The sequence below is a fragment of the Gadus morhua genome, chromosome 4, assembly GCF_902167405.1.
Source record: "Gadus morhua chromosome 4, gadMor3.0, whole genome shotgun sequence".
Classification (NCBI taxonomy): domain Eukaryota; kingdom Metazoa; phylum Chordata; class Actinopteri; order Gadiformes; family Gadidae; genus Gadus; species Gadus morhua.
In genome coordinates, this window is record NC_044051.1 from 11467832 (window position 1) to 11487575 (window position 19744).

At 46.7% G+C, this 19744-nt stretch overlaps 2 protein-coding genes across 6 annotated transcripts; both read left to right on the forward strand.

Annotated features, from left to right (window-relative positions):
- The first annotated feature begins 108 nt into the window (after positions 1-108).
- thnsl2 (threonine synthase-like 2) lies at positions 109-6056 on the forward strand. Of its 5 annotated transcripts, none has more exons than XM_030353795.1 (11): positions 109-240; positions 646-681; positions 894-960; positions 1762-2005; positions 2225-2419; positions 2923-3075; positions 3278-3517; positions 3809-3957; positions 4205-4330; positions 4751-4905; positions 5321-6056. In XM_030353795.1, the coding sequence occupies exons 4-11, from the start codon at positions 1780-1782 to the stop codon at positions 5544-5546; spliced, it is 1470 nt and encodes a 489-aa protein (XP_030209655.1). In that variant the 5' UTR covers positions 109-240; positions 646-681; positions 894-960; positions 1762-1779; the 3' UTR covers positions 5547-6056. The 5 variants fall into 5 exon arrangements, with proteins under 5 accessions (XP_030209655.1, XP_030209657.1, XP_030209654.1 ...); XM_030353797.1 differs by having other exon boundaries at positions 908-960; XM_030353794.1 differs by lacking the exon at positions 894-960.
- A 536-nt stretch (positions 6057-6592) lies between these two features.
- dqx1 (DEAQ box RNA-dependent ATPase 1) lies at positions 6593-18976 on the forward strand. Its single transcript, XM_030353792.1, has 12 exons — positions 6593-7140; positions 8928-9354; positions 10711-10904; positions 12496-12982; positions 13713-13988; positions 14573-14672; positions 14903-15061; positions 15676-15867; positions 16277-16402; positions 16537-16727; positions 17223-17413; positions 18070-18976. The coding sequence occupies exons 2-12, from the start codon at positions 8980-8982 to the stop codon at positions 18281-18283; spliced, it is 2505 nt and encodes an 834-aa protein (XP_030209652.1). The 5' UTR covers positions 6593-7140; positions 8928-8979; the 3' UTR covers positions 18284-18976.
- The last annotated feature ends 768 nt before the right edge of the window (positions 18977-19744 follow it).

Consider the following 19744-nt stretch of genomic DNA (forward strand, 5'->3'; position numbering starts at 1 on the left):
CATGAAATAATTTACATAAAGTATACGATACACTTTGTTTTTAATTGCATAAATTAAAAACCGAACCATCGTTCCCAGCATGGATTAAAGCGCATTCTGCATCCGGTTCATAGAAGGCAAGGCAGCCAGCCAACAGTCCGAAAACACCAATAACGGGACTTGACCAATGAGCAGAACTTGAGTAGAACTTTCAGAGGGTAGAACGTTAGGATCTGAGATCTGACACCCAGATGCTAGATGGTAATGGAAGACTACACTACACTTTTACTAAGCAAGTGTTTGATACGGAAGTGTTTGTTTTGTATTGGGATAGATCGTCTATATGTGGCTTGGCTTGGTTAATGGAAATTAGAGACAACACTAATAGCAACAGAGTTTAAAGAGTCAAGATTATGCTTGCCAATTTTGCTAAAGAATGCATGACACTCGTCATTATATTTGCCAGTGGCAGCAAATATATAACGGTCCTCCCTCGTCTGGTGCCCGTTATAGAAAGTCAATACGTTTCTAGAAATTGTTTTGGATTAATAAAGCGGTCTATATCAATTAGTTTGAAACAAGTGAAATTAAACTTTTTTAGCTAGTTTTATCCTGACACTGTATTCTAACAGAGCAAGGCCCTTCCCCCTTTGGTAACTATTTTAGACCCTGGACTGGAGCCAGCAGTGAACAAGACAAAAGGTAATGCCAGCTGAAGTGCTTATGAAATGGATTCTTCTTCTTTTGATTGTGTAGAAGTTACTTAAAAGTAGGTTTTATTTGACTTTCAATGCTAAAACAAACAAATCCGCAGTAGCAAGATTGACTTATCTTCACATTAATTAAAATTAATATGATTAGAACCGAGTTGCAACATTGGTGTAGACTAATATTCATTATTCATCATTTTCGAGCCTTTTCTTGTTAGTATTGAAAATCATTTTGGGGGACACTTTGCTTCTGTCTGGATACCAATAACAGGTAAGAATGTACAATATGTATATATGTTGAATAAGCTTTTTGTGTATTAACTCTTAAAGTACATTTTATATTATATGTTCATTAAACCTGGTTTATATTGGTATTTCAATAACATCATCAGTATATCTGACTCTGTATTATGCTTTGTTTTTTAGTCTATATTATTAGTTTTAATTATTAGTCATTTATTTTAGTTATCTTAGAATGCATCATTCAATCGAAATACATTCTCATAACCCTATCATATACTTTTTTGAAATGCTATGCTTTTGAGACAAGACCAATAATTAGAACTTGAGGTTGCAAGGGTGCAGAAAGCAGTTTATTGGAAGCAAAGGACATGTACTTCAACCAGGGTTAGACTTTAGCCCCAATCCAGGTAGATATTCTGCTGCAGGACAGCTGGGGGGGGGGGGGGGAGCGGAGATGTACGGTACAGGACCAGGGTTATTGCCTTTCGTTGGTGATTAACCACAAAAAATGCTTCAGAAATTCTAAAATTCTGAACATTTGGTTAAAGGATCATTACAAAACTACAACTTCAATTTATCATGGCTGCTTGTCACATAAAGCAGGCTCATTTAAGACTCCACAAGGGCATTCAATTACTTACTTGCTTATAGGTGTTGCAGCCCCAAAGATAAAAACGTTTCGATGCCTATGTCCTGTCTAAAGGTCTGCCCCCCTTCACACTCACACACACACACACACACACACACACACACACACACACACACACACACACACACACACACACACACACACACACACACACACACACACACACACACACACACACAGTCTCCACAACAGGCTCCTATGATGCGGTACTGCAGCACTCGGGGCGGGGTCCAGGGCGCGGACTTCTGCGATGTCCTCTTCTCGGGGTTCGCCCCGGACGGAGGGATGTTCATGCCAGAGAGCCTGCCCGTGCTGAGCCCTGACACCCTGCGCTCCTGGGCCGCTCTGCATTTCTCTCAGCTGGTGGTGGAGGTGGCCTCGCTGTTCATCCCCACCCAGCTGATGCCCCGAGACCACCTGGAAGGTGAGGCCTTCAGGGCCTGAATGAGGTGTTGCTGTTTTTTGTATTGTTCTTGTTATTTTTATATGATTGTCACAGTTGAGGCTGCATACAATTTTATTATAAGGATTATTATTTAATCTGATAACCCTTTGGAATTACTTCAAATAAATATGCAACTTACTTTTTCTCAATTTTTCTTAACATTTTCTCCCCTATCCCTTACATTTTCTTCCTCCCCAGCACTGGTGATGGAAGCCTTGTCTAGCTTCTCAGTGCCAGAGGTCGTCAGATTTGCCAAATTAAAAGAGGGCTTGACCATCGTTGAGCTCTTCCATGGCAACACGCTGGCCTTTAAGGACCTGGCTATGACCTGCACAGTGCGCTTCCTCGACTACTTTCTCCAAAAACAGAAACGCAGAGCTGTTGTTGTCGTAGGTAAGTGCTAGTTATTACGTTCAGACGGTTATTGAAATAAAATAAAAAGGTCTCTGTAACATAGAGAATAAATCAGAACCCTTATGCACAATAGGACTTATGATCTCTGTATGTACCTTTCATAGTAGAGACGGACCTACCGTCTATTTGGGGCCTGCTTGCTTTTTCAAAAAATGACAAAGTGGCAACCAGTTTTTTAAGCACTGAGTGTTGCGTGACTCTGCTGCATCTACTGGCTGTGGCTTTGTGGTTGAGGACTGTATCTGATGATATATATGAAAGTATGTACATCCTCAAAGATAGGTTGAAGAACCAAATGGAGGAAGATCATAATCATTTAAAAAAGGCAGAATTGGCAGAGCTGCACAACATTTTTTCAGCTAACAGTGATTATTGATTTAATTTAATTTTTACCAAGACATATAGCCGCCCGATTTCCAAAAAACAATGTCCACAGAGACAAACCTCTGTCCGATGCATCTAGTTGTGTGATGCCTGTTCAGGTACATCGGGGGACACCGGCGGCTCAGCCATCCAGAGTGCTAAAGGGCTGGCCCAGGTGGACCTGGTGGTGGTGTACCCCAGAGGACGCGTCACCCCCGTCCAGGAGAAGCACATGACCACCTGCTTACAGGACAACATCCACGTGTTCTCAGGTATACTAGGGAAGAGGGAAGGACGGTCTGAGCAACACGCATTGAGCACCCTCATTGTGATTCATAAAGGCAACCACCTTTTATGGGTCATTTTTGATTACTCTGTGGTAGGACTGTATCATAGGAGTATAGCAACCGACTACAGCGTTATTCTCAGTTTCAATTAAAAAAGGTTCTAACTTGCGACTCTTTCTTGTTTTAGCGGACGGGACCTCAGACGATATTGACAATCCAATACGCCGTCTGTTTGCCGACCATGAACTGGTCAAAGCCCACGGCCTCATGAGCCTAAACTCGGTCAACTGGTCCAGGATCATGATACAGCTGTCCCACTTCATCTACGCCTACCTGCACATGAGTGGCCTGGAGGGGGCCAGCGCTGACGCCCCTCTGCCCCCCCTCGAGGTGGTCGTCCCGACAGGAGGAGCAGGCAATATCGCCGGTGAGACCTAACGTTGTGCTCCATTAGCGGAAGGCTTTTTTTTTTCAAAGCGATGTACAGTGCATTGTATTTCTTTAAGATACTGAGTCACTATCCGTTTTTGCATCAGAAGGTTGGGCTTAGAAATCTCAGCTCAGGGATGCCTACAGGTAGACTGTGTGTGATGATCGGGGGTTTGAACCCAGAACCTCTCTCCTGCAGTTTCAAACCCCTACACATCAGTAGACTAACCTGAAACCCAAACAATGCCCTAGTTTGAGTTGTAGTTTCAAGCTTACCGTTTTTTCCCAGCCGGATGTATCGTGAAGCAGATGGGCGTGCCCCTGCAGCTTGTTGCCATGGTGAACAGCAATGACATTGTGCGGCGGACAGTGCAGAGCGGGGACTTCTCCATGGCGGCTGATGTTAAACAAACTCTGGCCCCTGCCATTGACATTCAGGTGCTATTGATCCCCTTCGAGAAATAATTGTCAATGCTAATATTAGTGTTATCATAAGCATTACTATTCCTATTACCCACATCCCCTTGCAAGGTTATTTCAATCTCCCATTGTTTTTTTTATTTGTCATGTATAATAATATTATTACTATTTTTATATTATTATATGGATTACAGTTACTGAAGAAATGGACGAATGCATTAATGCTACCCTGTTAAAGTACCCTGTTTCTGCTGCTCCTGTGTAGGACCCCTACAACATGGAGCGGGTGTTCTGGCTGCTGTCGGGGAGAGATGGCGCCCTAGTGAAGGGTATTATGGAGGACTTCCAGAGCTCGCATCGGCACACTCTGCCACAACAGCTCCACACAGTGGTACAGTGGTCATTATTTTTCCGTTCTTTCATTATTATTTTTAACTTGAAGCTGCTGTCGGTCCGATTTGAAAAGAGAGAGAGAGAGCAAAGAAAAGCGGATAGTAGAACGATTTTGAGAATAAACAACCCTCGCTCTCTGCTCCCTCCCTCCCTCCCTCCCTCCCTCCCTCCCCATGTTTTTCTGTGATTGAGAAGTGTTGCATCATGCCCCCGTGGCTCTCTCACTCTGAATTCAATTAAATTCACTCTGAATTCAATTCAAAATACCTTTATTGGTCAGGAGAAAGAAAATGCTAAAGCAGCTTAAAAACGTTGTAAAGGAGTACAAAATGTGTATATTACAAAACGTTGGTAATCGTCCGTAGTGAATGATCCAGAATGTTCTCCTTCTATCCTCTTGTCTCTTACTCTCCTCCAGCTGTCCCAGGCTGTGTCTGCAGGGACCGTGACGGATGAGGGGATCCTGGAGAGCATGAGGAGGTGCTGGGAGGACAACCATTACCTACTGTGTCCACACACCGCGGTGGCGGTCTGGCACCACTATCACACACCTCCCAGTGCTCAACTCAACAGGTATGCCCTCATGCCCATTGCCTACACACACTCACTCTCTCTCTCTCTCACTCACACACACACACACACACACACACACACACACACACACACACACACACACACACACACACACACACACACACACACACACACACACACACACACACACACACACACACACACAGACACACACACACACACACACACACACTCTATTACAGGTCTTTTATATTTTGCCTGAATTGTACTGTAACTGTACTTTTGGAGCGCAGTAATTGTGCCGTAAATGTGATTCATTTTCATAAGTGTTCTATCGCAAACATAAGAGGAACATAGGCTTATATTGAGTAAATTGTGCAGACACACACACACACACACTCACACAGTTACTTCTTCATCCAATGAAATAGTAATGTGTTCCAAATTTTTCCAGGTGTTACCTAGCAACAGCGTCTCCAGCTAAGTTCCAGTCTGCGGTTCAGAGGGCAGGGCTGACCCTTGACCTGCCTGAATCTCTGTCCTCGCTGGATAAGATGGCCACCCGCTGCGAGGGCCTGGAGAAAAGCCAGACCTGGAGCAAACACTGGGAGGACAAACTGAGAGAGAAAATCCAGTCGATAAGCTTCGCTAGGGAACGCAACGTGACCTACTACACCTAAACCTTCATCTATTTAGAGATCAACTTCTTTAACGTTAAATTCACGCTACCTTAATTAAACATTGCATTTTGAGATCAACTCAAAATTTATGTTAGGAACATTGAGTAGATTAATGGAGCGCAATAATTAGTTATGTAATTACACAGTATTTCTTTTTTTTATGAATTGGGGAATGTGCTCCTGACTCATAAGGTTAGGAGAGACAAAACGGCTTTTGTCCTATTTCCTTTTCTATTGATTGCCATGGACTTTGGTCTCATGCATGCAACGTAAAATGTTGAATGACTCATCCTACCGTTGTTCATTAGTCTTTATAACACTGCAATATCCTACTAGATTATGAAACACAAAAGGGTTTGTGTAGTACAATGGCGATGGAAGTCTCATTCTCCTTCAAAGCCTAGGTTTGTGAAAACCCCTATATCAAAAGAAGTATATAGTATAACTTACCTAAGACATTACCAAAGTACAATATTAAAGGTACTTTGATAATTAAAAAAGCCTCACACATCTTCTGTTTCATTGAACTTATTAAATTAGATTTATTACAATTCTTAATAAGATTGACAGAATAGGCCATAACCTTAGTTTTGAGGTGATGTGGTTGCATTAGGCAATGATAAAATTAACTGTTACTGCTGATCTATAGCAGGGACGCAGAACCTTCTCTACAATCACTATGCATCAACAAACCAATAAGCAATTAAGAAGACATAACAAGAAATTAATCAGTTCTTCCTGTGCAGAACCTTGTCATATTCTCACTTTACCAATGTCTTTGAATCGTTGTTCGTTTGTAGGCTACTGCAGTGCTTTTGCAGTACAAAGCTTTTAGTAGTTGTGAGGAAAGTGTTCTCTCGGGGGGACTCAAGCCCTGGTTTATTGTCCCTGATATCTCGGGAAGGACGTGACAAAGTGACAATGGTGCAACTTGCACCATAAAACATTCAAGTACACAACCTTGAGTTTCAGAAAAAAAAATGCATAATACGATTAACGTAAACCAAGAATTATGTTACATTTAATTTGATGACAGATTTAATGATGAAGGATTATGGATTACATTTTTGTAGCCCTATAGCTGTATAATATAAATAAAGCCTAGGCCTGCAATACAAATATAAAAACATATTTAGATGGATATTATATTGTCATTTTACTGTAGAGTATTTCTAGCTCTTTAAATGTATGTCATGGTTTGACAGCATCTCTGAAGGCTCCGCCCCTTTGACTGTCGACGCCACCTGCGCCCAGTCAGACAACCAAACATGGCGGCGGGTCCGTAGCGCAATACAATAAAGCATTGATATTATTATCAATTGTCAGCAGTCATATCAAAAGTGGACCCCTTTGGCAAACACGAATGAAAACTCTCGTTGGATCTACGGTTTCCTGGATTATTTATTTGTGGTCGTTCTCCTGGGGAAAGACGGGCTTCGTTCCGCCTAGGGGATCGGTCGGTATTGCCTTCGTGGTTTCGCCATCAGTGGATACCTAAACAAAGCTTCCTGGACAGTGGGGCTGTTTTTTGTTTTTGCCCAGCGTCCTGCAACCCATGAATCTCTTCGGATTAATCATCTGATATGTTAAAGAGGTAAACTTGTTTCAGTACAAGGGCGGGATAGTGCCTGATATTTGCAAATGCTTTATTTGTTTCCAGCTCTTGAAGACAGTGTGGATGTCAGCTGACTTTACACTGTGGCCAGACTCTCAAGGTGTCGGCAGAATGAGATAGAGTCTGTGTGTTAGATGTTCCTATACTCTGTTGACATTTGGATTAAGTTCACATCCAACATCCAGCTTTTCTTGGCTGTTAGATAGCGCCTGACATGTATAGCACTCTTTCCTCTTGTACACAGACTGTATACATCTCCCCAGCTCACCCTATTGAAAACCCCTGTTAAAACGATCTGTGGAGTTATGTTATGCTGCGTTGTGTTATGTTGCAACATTGTAGTACAGGGACACGAACATTACAGTGCAGAAAATACCAACAGCGTATGAGACTATAGTCCGTCGTGTTCAGTAGAGCCATTCAGCTACTGTTTGTTGACATGCTATTCACATTTATTAATAGATAAAAATGTCCACTGTGGGCGAAATCCTTTAATGCTAGCATGTCTTCTTGAATACTCATGCGTCCTGGCACATGTCCATGTTGGTGAAGTCATGTCCATGTTGGTGAAGTAGGTCTGGGCGATGTGGTTACCTTGCCAAAGAACATTTGCCGTATAGGCTATTTGGCCAGAGCCTAGCTTAAATCACCTGTTACAAACTAATATAAAAGCAAATGCTTACATTTTACAGACGGAATACGGAGGTTAATACACACTTTGAGAAGGTGTCATCTCAGAATTGTTCCCTGTGGCATAGCAGGGGAAGTGAGTGTGTCTAGACTTGCTACGTGGCTGCACAACAGACTCCGATAGTAATAATACTAAAAGTTGAAGCTGCGGCAAATGGCAATAACAAATACATGAATGTGAGAGAACTGACATTGTTTTGTATTATTTGACAGTATGCAATACTGTTAGTTTTATACCGAGCTAAAACCAAACAAACAACTAAACACCACCTCAAAACCAAGCCCAGTTTGATATCAAGGGGAGTGTTACAAGATTTTGAGAATTGAATGGTTCTCTTCCTTTTGATCAGTTTTTTTTTGCTTTCGATGTGAAGAAAACCTTCTTCTGTGGTCAAGTAATTCAAACAGCTGATGATCAGCTGTTACAGGGCCATGTGGGGCGATGAGAGTGCAACTAGAGGAGTTTGCCTGGACCGCTGAATGTATAGGACAGCTGAGATGTCCGATAGACCCACCCTCAGGCGGGGCTTTGAACCAGCAACCCCAGTGAGGAAAGAAAAATGTTATAACTGCTGCTATGCATAAGGACAGCAATTGTCCTGGTTACAGAGGATCAGGTTGTTAAAGGTGAACCAAACACATGCCCTGACCCTCTAAAAGACGATTGTGGGACCCCTCTGATTCATTTTCAATAAGCAGAGCTTCTATATTTAATCAGCAGTGCTCTATTTGACCATATCATTCAAAAACAGATCCTACATCTCGCTGCTTCTTACAGAGTTGTGTAAGAAGGACAACTCGTACATTCGAGCATCACTGGTTTACATTTTCTGAAAGACAAAGACCAGTTACTGAATCAACTCTTTCACATATTTTTACGAAAACACTTGGTGCTGCTCAGAGTGAATGTGAAGAGGAATGTGATAAGCTGCCTCGAGGATATGATAAAAAGCTTCAGGAAGGTTGGTAGAAATCCCTGCCAACCAAAAACATGTTTGATCGCGTTCACTAATAATTGAGCTGTGATTGAGCCTGTTAATCATTCACTGTCATAACACTCTCCATTCTGTCTCCAGGTGATCTCCGACCCTCGCCCCCATCGCCCTCATCCCCCATCCGGGGGGGAGGATGTCCTCGCCACAAGCTTCCCCCTCCACCCTCCCTTCCCCTGGCCCCCAACCCGCCCCTGCTTCAGCCACCCTGGACTCCCTCTCCGTCTCCTCCCTGTTCTCTGATGACGACCTGGAGGAGGAGGAGGAGGAGGAGGGGGAGGGCGGGGAGAGAGGAGAGGGAGACGAGGACGAGGACGACGAGGAGGAGGGCCTGGGAGACCTGGAGGTGAACCCGTACGACGGCCTGCCCTTCTCGTCGCGGTACTACGTCCTGCTGGAGGAGCGCAGGCAGCTGCCCGTCTGGAGGCTGAAGTACCGGCTGCTGGAGCTCCTGGAGAGCCACAGCATGGTGGTGCTGAGCGCCCCCAGCGGCGTGGGCAAGAGCACGCAGGTACGGTGGACAAGGGGCGTCGGACCTAGTGAAGTCACACCGATTATTGAGCCGTGATTCGATGTTGAGTTTCTGTAACTATTACGATACGATTCTGAATTTTAGGTGAGATTTTATCTCTTGTATGGATAAGTTGGTGTTTTGGGTTCTGCTGGTCATTGGTCGTCCTCTATTAGGATGGTACCATTGATTTACGTCCGCTTAGATTACATTGATGTATCTGCCTCAAAAAAATATTTTTCGATTTTTTTGGTAGTTCGGTAGCAAAGATTAGCGAGAACCACATGTTTCTATCTTATTTTACCCCAACCCTAGCAGGGATCCCCCAAAACTCCCTCAAGCAAACACGATGCATCAACAATCGAGTTATCTGAACAATTTTGAAGGTTATTCTCTTTCTCTGCCCAGTGGCTACGCTTGCTGCCACATTTGAAAGAGATCTCCGGTGATGATTAGTGACAACACCTGCAACTAACTCTCCTATCTTATAATTGCCCCCCAAGAGCCATCTAGAACTACGCTGTGTAGTGTATGACACAACATTGTGTACGCTCAAAAAATTTAGCAGTACAGTCCTAAACCCTTGCCTTTCCCTCACAGATGTGTCAACAATCAGAGGTTTATGAGTGCAATCATGACTGTTCACGTCACCTAATAATAATAATCACGTCACCATTCTGGAGGGTTTTCGTAAGTGGTTACGTGAACGGCTTGGGGAATACTTAGGGAATGCCTTACCTCTGGGGCCCAGAGTATGTTTCCAACACATCCATGCTCATATCTCCCCTCTACTCAAATGAGACTGATAAGACACCGAGACAGTTCATTATCATGATAGCGTCCTATCGCGAGTCACAGTCAGCCTTCATGGTTCAGGAAGGTGCTTTTCAATTCTGTTGTTCATTTGTACTTCTGGGTTGTGTTTAAGTATCGAATCCGAAAAAGCCTGCTCAAATATACGAAGAGATTTGGCTTGTGTTTATTTTCAACATGTTATGGTATATCTCTGTCGGGTGAAGGCATCGGCAGGGTCAACGTTATAGCTTTTGAGTGGATTAAGCTATAATGGAGGTTTGGATTCTACAGGTCTGTTGGTGTGCGCCACTGTACTTTAAATGAACGTGGCTGCACAGAACAGCACAGAACGTCGTTGATTCAAATTGGCAGTAATCGAATCCTCTATACGGCCCTCTCAGAGGGCCGTATAGAGGATTCGATTACTGCCAAAGTCTGTAGGCTGGTACCTCTGATCAATCCTAGTGATTACAGTGACATGGCCGAGCTGGCTCGTTAAGGCAACCTGCCGACACACCCCCGGTGTGTCCCCGTCTAACTCTTATGTCGGTGGCCCGCCAGGTGCCCCAGTGGTGCGTGGAGTACGCCCTGTCCCACGAGTTCTCCCAGGGCCTGGTGTGCTGCTCCCAGCCCCACTCGGTGGCGGCGGGCAGCCTGGCCCTGCGCGTGGCCGACGAGATGGACCTGAGCCTGGGCCTGGAGGTGGGCTACAGGGTCCCGCACGACGACAGCTGCACCCCGGACACCCTGCTCAGGTGAGGGACGGGGGCTGCTACTAACGAGCACAGTCACACCCTTTGTTTCATCTAGTGTCTGCGGGGAAGAGGTCACGACGCTAGGGACCGCCAACGGCTAGGTGAGGCGCTCCACATTACCGGAGCCACAACGCTTGATGCTTTTATCGTCTGCAGTGGCTGAAGCTTTACAGCGCATCACAACATCAACACCGTTGTTGTGCAAGAGTCCTCACCCATGTTGTAGGTCTACGTGTCACACAGCAGACAGAGATACCAATGCAGCCAGTATTCAATATCAATAACATTATTACATTATTGGTTAATAGTCACATAGTAACAGAATAGTACATGAAGGTCCACTCCCAACTCCCACTATTGTCTGAACCCCCCCCCAGGACCATGCCCAAGTCCCTTCCGAATATCCTGTTTTACTTGAAATGCGTCTCATTACGGAAGCAAGGAGAATACTCTGTGTTTAAAGCCTTTCTTATTGTAAAAAGATACATCCTGTGTGTGTGTGTGTGTGTGTGTGTGTGTGTGTGTGTGTGTGTGTGTGTGTGTGTGTGTGTGTGTGTGTGTGTGTGTGTGTGTGTGTGTGTGTGTGTGTGTGTGTGTGTGTGTGTGTCCATCCCGCAGGTAGGTAGATAAGCACTTTTCTCAGGCGCTTTCTCAGAGGGAGTCGCCCATCTCTTGAGTAGACTGGTTACATGATCTCCTCTTTCATCACTCCAGTCCCGCCCTAACCTCCCATTGTGGCCGGAATTTTATAGTTAAATTGGTAGCAACAGTGTGGCTGTATAACGCGCCTGAAAGATAATCTCTCTCTCTCTCTCTCTCTCTCTCACGCTCTCTCTCCCTGTCTCACTCTCTTGTGCACTAGCGCTTTCCGTTGTGCACTGGTTTTGTTGGACTAAATGATTCAAAGGATAACATTTGATAAATATAAGTAAATAAAGAATAGAGAATCTGGGACACTTCACCAGTAGGTGGCAGGTTTTTCTGTGATGCAGGAAATTAAACAGGAAATTAAAGGGGTGGTGGACCTGGTTGAGTGTTCATCCTAATCAAAGATTCCAGACTAATCCATAACCATTGCATTCTTTACAATTCATGTTTATTATATTCTTTGTATTTCATGAATTCGTTTCTTTCATTCATTTGAAGCATTTTCTGCAATTGGATATTTTGATACCTCTTTTCTACACTGGGCCATTTAAGCTCTTTGAGGTTCTGAATCCATCCTAATAATCCATTAGGTTTTTAAGAGCATCCAGATTTTTTAGACCACAAGTTCAATTTCAGTTTCTCTCCATCGCTCCGGCCTTGAGCCCATTATAAGCCTCTCGGAAAATGTTAAAAGGAGTGGGATTTTCAGTTCTACAGTTTTATCTAAGCCAGACAGAAAATGGGGCCTTTCTCTGAGGAGAATATGGTTTTGCTTTTCTTCCAAAAAAAAAAGAGACCAGGATCCTTTAACATAAACCTCCGTACCGTCTCTTTGGGGGGGGTGGGGGGGCTGATATCCATCCATCCTAAACCATCCTGTGAGTCGTTGCCCATCATGCTCCAACCGCTCACCTCCAACCTCCCCCCCCCCCCCCCCCTCCAGGTTCATGAGCGACTCCCTGCTCCTGGAGGAGATGATGTCGGACCCCCTGCTGCGGCAGTACGGCGTGGTGGTGCTGGACGAGCTGCAGGAGCGCACCATCCCCACCGACGTGCTGCTGGGCCTGCTGTGCGACGTGTGCCGCCAGCGGCCCCACGACCTCCGCGTGGTCCTCCTCTGTCACCCCTCGCTGGCCCCCCGCCTCGCCGCCTTCCTGGGGCCCGCGCCCCTCCTCGCGCTGGACCCCGCCCCCGACGCCCCAGCCGCCAACCCCGCCGCGGGGGCGTCCGGAGGCTGCCCGGGGCCGGAGCAGGGCCCGGGGGAGGGGGCCGAGGGCGAGGCGGCGGCGGCGGCGGCGGCGGCGGTGGAGACGGTGTACCGGGAGCCGGCGGCCGGGAGGGAGCGCCTGGTGGCGGCGTGTCACATGGTCCTGGATCTGCACCGACGGGGAGAGGAGGGCCACGTCATGGTGTTCCTCGCCAGCGCGCAGGTGAGGACCCCACCGCGCCACGTAGACCTCCTTAGAGATGGGGGGGGGGGGCGAACGCAAGGGGCTGCAAAGCATTGAGCGATACCGATGTCCATGATGACGATGGTTGGAGATGTTTTTCACACTGTTTTGCCTTGGGTGGTTTATTTTGGAATTCTTGCTCACTTAGACCCCACCCACTTCTCCTGCTCCTCTTCCTCCTCCTCCTCCTCCTCCTCTTCCTCTTCATCTTCCTCTTCCTCCTCCTCTTCCTCTTCCTCTTCCTCTTCCTCTTCCTCTTCCTCCTCCTCCTCCTCTTCCTCTTCCTCTTCCTCTTCCTCTTCCTCCTCCTCCTCCTCCTCCTCCTCCTCCTCCTCCTCCTCCTCCTCCTCCTCCTTCCCCTGTACAAAAGCCTCGTAGTACTGCTCCACCTGCTTCTTTAACATGCCCACGGTACCTTAATAGGAATAAACTATCTTTATAGCAGTATCCCCGCCTCCAACCTGTCAGCTCTCCTTGACTCGGCCCGTCCGCTTTAAAGCCCTCCACGTGGCACCCGACCCCGAGCCACCCCGCTACACCCGCCCTCCACCCTGCCTCCACCCGCCAGCACACATAGGGCACTAATCTGCAAAAAAAAAGAAATCCTATCTGATCTCACCTGTCTCTTCCCAACGCTCCTCTCGCTCCACCCTCAGTCACCCTCAGTCTCACCCTGTCCCCCCCCCCCCCCCCTCCTCTGCTCCACCAGGAGGTGGAGGAGTGCTCCGCCCTGCTGGAGAAGGAGGCGGTGGCGCTGAGCCCCCACCTGGGCCCGCTGCGGACGCTGCCCCTCCACGCCGGCCTGGGCGCCGCCAGCCAGCGGGTGTACGAGGCCGAGGTCCCCCCCCCGCCGCCGCCCAGGGGGCCGGGCGGGGCGGGGGAGGCGGGGCGGCGCCGGGTGGTGCTGACGGACACCCTGGCCGAGGCGTCCTTCTCCATGCCCGGGATCCGCTACGTCATCGACACGGGCCTGCAGATCAAGACCGTGAGTTCAGCGCCGGGGGGTCGGCTTAGCTCAGGAGGTAGAGCAGTTTGTCTTGTAACCGAAAGGTTGCTAGTTCGATCCCCGGCTCCTCCTAGCTGAGTGTTGATGTGTCCCTGAGCAAAACACTTAACCCTAACTGCTGCTGACGAGCTGGCTGTCGCCTTGCATGGTTGACTCTGCCGTCGGTGTGTCAATGTGTGTATTAACCGATGTAAGTCGCTTTGGATAAAAGCGTCTGCTAAATGCCCTAAATGTAAATGAAAAGAGGCCTGGGCTGTTTACTTGCTCTTTTATTTGTCATATTGGCGTACACTGCTAAACTAGCATGTGAAATATTATATATTATATAATAAAAATACAATGTAAATATTTATTATAATTTATACAATATTAAAAAAAGTATATTGTTGCTAAAAGGAGTCGCATACTTCTAAGGACTTCACTTACTTTTACCAATGTTATTAAAGTGGAAAATCAAACTCCAGTTTTTTGAGAAGTAGTTAAATGGAAGCAGTTAAATGTAAGATTCAAGACAGGGTTGTCGGATCAATGTTTCTATTCTTCTTTATTTTATTTCATGATAGGTTTACAATCCACAAATACGGGCAAACTCCCAGGTCCTCCAGCCAATCAGCAAGCAGCAGGCAGACATGCGCACGGAGAGGGTCAACAGCTGCCTTAAAGGTAGGACGTCTGAATACAGAAGATTACCGACACTTCAAATCCAATCAAATGTGACAGTAGCTGTGGTCCGATAATCTGGCCTTTCCATTTGTGTGCATGTATTTTTATTTTTTATTTTTTTCACTTTGGTATGACGTATGATGTATAATCCCTGCTCTGCACTAATTAACACGTTATATTCAATATGTGTTGAATGCATTCGTTTTTTTAAACCTCTCTTCCACCCCCAGGGCTGTGTGTGCGTTTGTACCCGCAGGCGCTGTACGATCAGGGCATGCAGGAGGAGCACTGTCCCCGGGTCGTGGAGGAGAACCTCAGCAGACTCGTCCTGCTCCTCAAACGGCTGGACATCGCTGACATGGGGCAGTGCAAGTTCCTGGACAGACCTGGTAGCTATATGCATGTTTTTTTTCATCAACGTTTTCTTTCTGAACAAAGAAACGTTTTGGTCCCCAAAACCATGTGTATAAGCAATCGCATGAGCTATCGACCATCCAACTTATGTATTTGTATTTTCCCCTCTTTTCCCCGCTCCTCCTCTCTCCTTCTCTCCCATCCTTTTCTCTCTTTCTCTCGCTCTCCATCTTCCTTTTTCCCCTCTCTCCGCCCTCTCTTCCTGTCTTCGCTTCCTCCTCTCTTCCTCTCCTTCTTTCTTGATCGCTCACCTCCGTCTCGGCCCTTCGCCTCTCCTCCATCTCTGTTCTTAATCTCTCTTTATCTCTCTTTATCTCTCTATCTGTCTCTCTCCTCTCTCCTCAAACTCTCTCCTCCATCCCTCTCTCCTCCGTCTCTGTTCCATCTCTATCCCCCCCATCCATCTCTCCCCTGTCTCTCCTCCATCTCTCCCGTGTCCCCTCCCTCTTCCGTCTCTCCTCCTCTCCCTCTCTCCCCTGTCCCTCCCTCCTCCCTCCATCTCTCCCCTGTCCCTCCCTCCTCCCTCCATCTCTCCCCCCTCACCCCTCCTCCATCCATCCCCCCTCTCTCACCCTCCTCCTCCTCCCAGCCCCGGAGGCCCTGATGCAGGCCCTGGAGGACCTGGACTACCTGGCGGCGCTGGACGACGACGGCAACCTGTCGGAGGTGGGCATCATCATGTCGGAGCTGCCCCTGGAGCCGCCGCTGGCCAAGGCCCTCATCGCCGCCTGCGAGTACGACTGCGTGAACGAACTGCTCACCATCGCTGCCATGCTCACAGGTAGACAAACGTGTGTGTGTGTGTGTGTGTGTGTGTGTGTGTGTGTGTGTGTGTGTGTGTGTGTGTGTGTGTGTGTGTGTGTGTGTTCAGGTATAACGTATTACGGGTGGTCACCAAAGTGTGTGATACCCCACAAGATGTAACTTCTGTGACTTTGTATCAGGAACCCGTTGACTTCGGAAAGCGTCTATATTTATCTGCTAGGTTGTGTGCACCTCCTTTACCTCCTCCCATTCTTTATTGTTTTATAAGGCAGATCTCAATTGTCTAGGAACCCAACATACAGGAATGAATACCTTGTCGCACACACTTCATAAAATAGGATAATCCTTCACCTCTGTTGAAAGATCTATTTCCATGTCTACAGGCCGTTATTAACTCAAAGCGGTATTCCGTTTCCTCTCCTCAGCTCCATCCTGCTTCATGACCTCAGCTCCTACCGGCGAAGAAGCTGTGATCTCCCAACGGCGCCCTCTACTGCACGCAGAGGGCGACCACTTCACTCTCATCAATATCTATCAAGCTTTCGTAGAACGTAAGTTTTGGGCAATCGTCCTTTTTCAATGATTTAATTAATTGATTGAATATGCGGTATATTTATACAGTGCATTTCATTTGACAAGAGAGGTTTGTAGATGCGTTATGTTGTGCATGTCGGGGATATTACAGATAAACAGGACGAGGCGTGGTGCACGACAAACTTTCTCAGCTCTGCTGCGCTACGATTGGCTGTGGTGATCCGGGCGGAGCTTCTGGAGGTGATGCAGCGAATAGAGCTTCCTGTGTCCCCCCCCGCCTTCGGCTGTCAGGACAACTGCACCAACGTGAAGCGAGCCCTCATCTCCGGCTTTTTCCTTAAGGTAAGGCTGTGTTTGAGTATCTTATCTATATATTACATATCTATAACCAATGATATTATATCTTTTTTTTTATACATACATTTCACTTAGTTTTGATTCAGAAACCAAATAAGTTACAATTACTCTGCAAGTCTTGAGTTTATCCTAAATATCATATTCTTCCTCCAATTTAATATATTTACCATACCAGGTATTCATGTTTAATGTTTGTATTGTGGAGTACCATCATTAAGATGCATATATTATGCTTCAATCCATATCAAACATCCCACATGAAAAATGAACTCAAAAATCAATGCACGTTTATTGGAAAAGAATATGCATTTAACAAAAAAGAACATTGAGAAATGTTCTTTACCGGCCGGTCTTGGCCTCCACAATATGCCGGCGAGGCTGATTCAATGCAGCAAGCAGTGTCTTTCCCATACCAGCTGTTCCACTAATGTTAAATCGTTGTCTCTCTCCCCCCCCCCCCCCCCCCCCCCCCCCCGGCAGGTGGCCCACGACGTGGACGGCTCGGGGAACTACCTGCTGCTCACCCACCGCCACGTGGCCCACCTCCACCCCTTCTCCTCCTACCTGTGCAGCCAGCCCGCCTCGGACCCGCCCCCCTGGGTGCTGTACCACGACTTCACCATCTCCCACGACAACTGCATCTGCACCGCCTCCCACGTGCACCCGCACATGTGAGTTCAGCCTCTAGTACGGGTTCATGGTCTAGGTCTATTCAGCTGGAAGGAGGACCAGGCCCCCAAGCACGGCTTGTCTATTGGTTTGGGTTGTGTATTCCGCCCTCTATGGGTTGAACAATTTATTACCTGGGATTGGCTGATATGGTAATCTCTCAAATCAGTCACATGGCAAACAACCTCAAATCCACTTGAAAATGGCTGTTTCCCTTTCTGTCACTTCACATTTGCTCAACTAATCATGTGGCTGGCTGGCGGTGGATCTGTAAGCTTGTGATTGGCAAACACAAACTGGGCCAGCAGCTGTAAACTGTAGAAGAGTGTCCGCAAAGGATTCAGAACAGCACCCTGTGGACTGGCCGCTGCAGAAATACCCAACGTCTAACTTGTATGTGTGTCTGTGGTTAACCATTAAGCCTTGTGTGTGTGTTTGTGTGTGCTTGTGGGTGTGTTTGTGTGTCGCGCGCGCGCGTGTGTGTGAGTGTGTACGCGTATCTGCACGCGTGTGTGTGTGTACGCGTACATGTGCGCGTAAGTACGTGTGTGTGTGTGTGTGTGTTTGTGTTGTGCGGGTGGTTGTGGTTGTGTGTGTATGTGTGTGTGCGCGTACATGTGTCTGTGTGTGTGTGTGTGTGTGTGTGTGTGTTGTGCAGGCTGGTGGAGCTGGCTCCGCAGTACTACCTGGGGAACCTGCCTGCGAGCGAGGGGAAGGAGATGCTGAGGGAGCTGAGGCAGACCCTGGAGCAGGACAGGGCGTCGGGGGAGGGCGAGGCGCTGCTGCACAGCTACACCCACCCCAGCCTGGAGGAGCGCAGGGGCGAGGGGCGCGACAGCCAGGACAATAACGACATCTGCGTCCTCCAGTGAAGGAGGGTCACTCTCATCATCCAGGAATTCGAGAAAGAAAGTTCAGGAAACGGAAGCGGGGTGTTCCCCGATGTGGGTTAGCGCCGTCTCTCCTCGACCCCCCCCCCCCCCCCCCCCCCTCAAGAAGTTAGCGCCTTCCTCTTTGGTTTGTCCCTTTTTTTGTGGCTTTGAAGGAATTCCTCGTCTCTGGGAATATGTACGCACGGAAGCTGTTATGTGTCTGTTTGACTTTTTTCACGTGAGCTGAGACGTTTTTTTATATTTGATCGCAAGGGTACTTTTCTCTCGAGTCTTTAAATCACTATTTTAGATAATAGGAATAAAACAGAAGTAATATATTTGGAATAAATCTAGATCCTTCCTTCAGAGGGGAGATGCTGGACCTCAGAGAACACTAAGGTTAAATGGCGTTCCATGCAGACGCCCAGAGAGAGATGTGAACGGTGTACCTCAGGGCTTCATGCTGCGCTGCAGTGCTGATAGAAACCTATCGCTCCAGTTCTGCTGTTTAAAATCCATTGTTTTTATACTGTTTGTACAGTTTGGGTACATTTCCTCCTTCCTTTGCATATGATGAGTCCCTCCCTCTTTCTTTCCAGCAATGAAGTGTGAATATTGGTGTGTGTTTGTCTAAAGTGAAAATATATTGCCTCTATTTAATTTGAACAATGAATAAAAACAATTGCAATTATCTGTTAAGTTATTTGGTGAATTTTCTATTCACATTCATATGAAAAAAGGGAAAGTAGTTGAATAGTTGCCTGTAAGGACCCCAACCTGGCTGCAAACTATTTAAATGGATAACATTTAACAAAAAAGGGGAACACATGAGAAAGCCATGGATTTTCATATGCCGTTAATTTGCTGACTAAGCAGAATTGTTAATATCCCACAATGTAAACAAGACAGACCCAAAGAGTTTCTGTGGATTGGCCACATGCAACACGCATCAAAAGTCAAATTCTAAAACGTTATTGTTTATTCGGTTCAATACCTTACCAGGACATATACGTTTTAGTAACTTGTTGGTTCTGTTTCTCACATTCGTCAATTATGTTGCACATACCTGACCCTTTTTGTTTGGAATATTCCAATATTCTTTCTGATTTACTTATTAGATAAGATTCAAATTAAATTGACTTAAAACGCGACACAAATAAGAGCAGAGAGGAACTGCCCAATGGCAGTGCTCGCGTAGTTGAAGCGTTTCAAGGGGACGATGTCCTGGGGCTCCACAGGTGTCGAAAGGTCCTGCTGCTGCTGCTGCTGCTGTATCCACATTAGTTCAAACGGCTCCCTCTGCTATATACAGAGGCTTAGATCAACTGAAAACAAATGACATCCCAAAGTAAGCTCATGGGTTACATTGGAATTTGTATTTTGCAAAATAAACCCGCTGAACCTAATGAACTATGTTTTCAAAGCCACGTGAAAAGGCCTTACATTCAAAAGGGTTGGGTG

Coding starts and splice junctions, on each gene's coding strand:
- thnsl2 (XM_030353795.1), top strand. CDS start 1,780: ATGATGCGGTACTGCAGCACTCGGGGCGGGGTCCAGGGCGCGGACTTC. Junction 3,076..3,277: donor CAACATCCACGTGTTCTCAG/GTATACTAGGGA, acceptor TTCTTGTTTTAG/CGGACGGGACCTCAGACGAT. Junction 4,331..4,750: donor CACAACAGCTCCACACAGTG/GTACAGTGGTCA, acceptor ACTCTCCTCCAG/CTGTCCCAGGCTGTGTCTGC.
- dqx1 (XM_030353792.1), top strand. CDS start 8,980: ATGTCCTCGCCACAAGCTTCCCCCTCCACCCTCCCTTCCCCTGGCCCC. Junction 15,868..16,276: donor CATCGCTGCCATGCTCACAG/GTAGACAAACGT, acceptor TCCTCTCCTCAG/CTCCATCCTGCTTCATGACC. Junction 16,728..17,222: donor TCTCCGGCTTTTTCCTTAAG/GTAAGGCTGTGT, acceptor CCCCCCCGGCAG/GTGGCCCACGACGTGGACGG.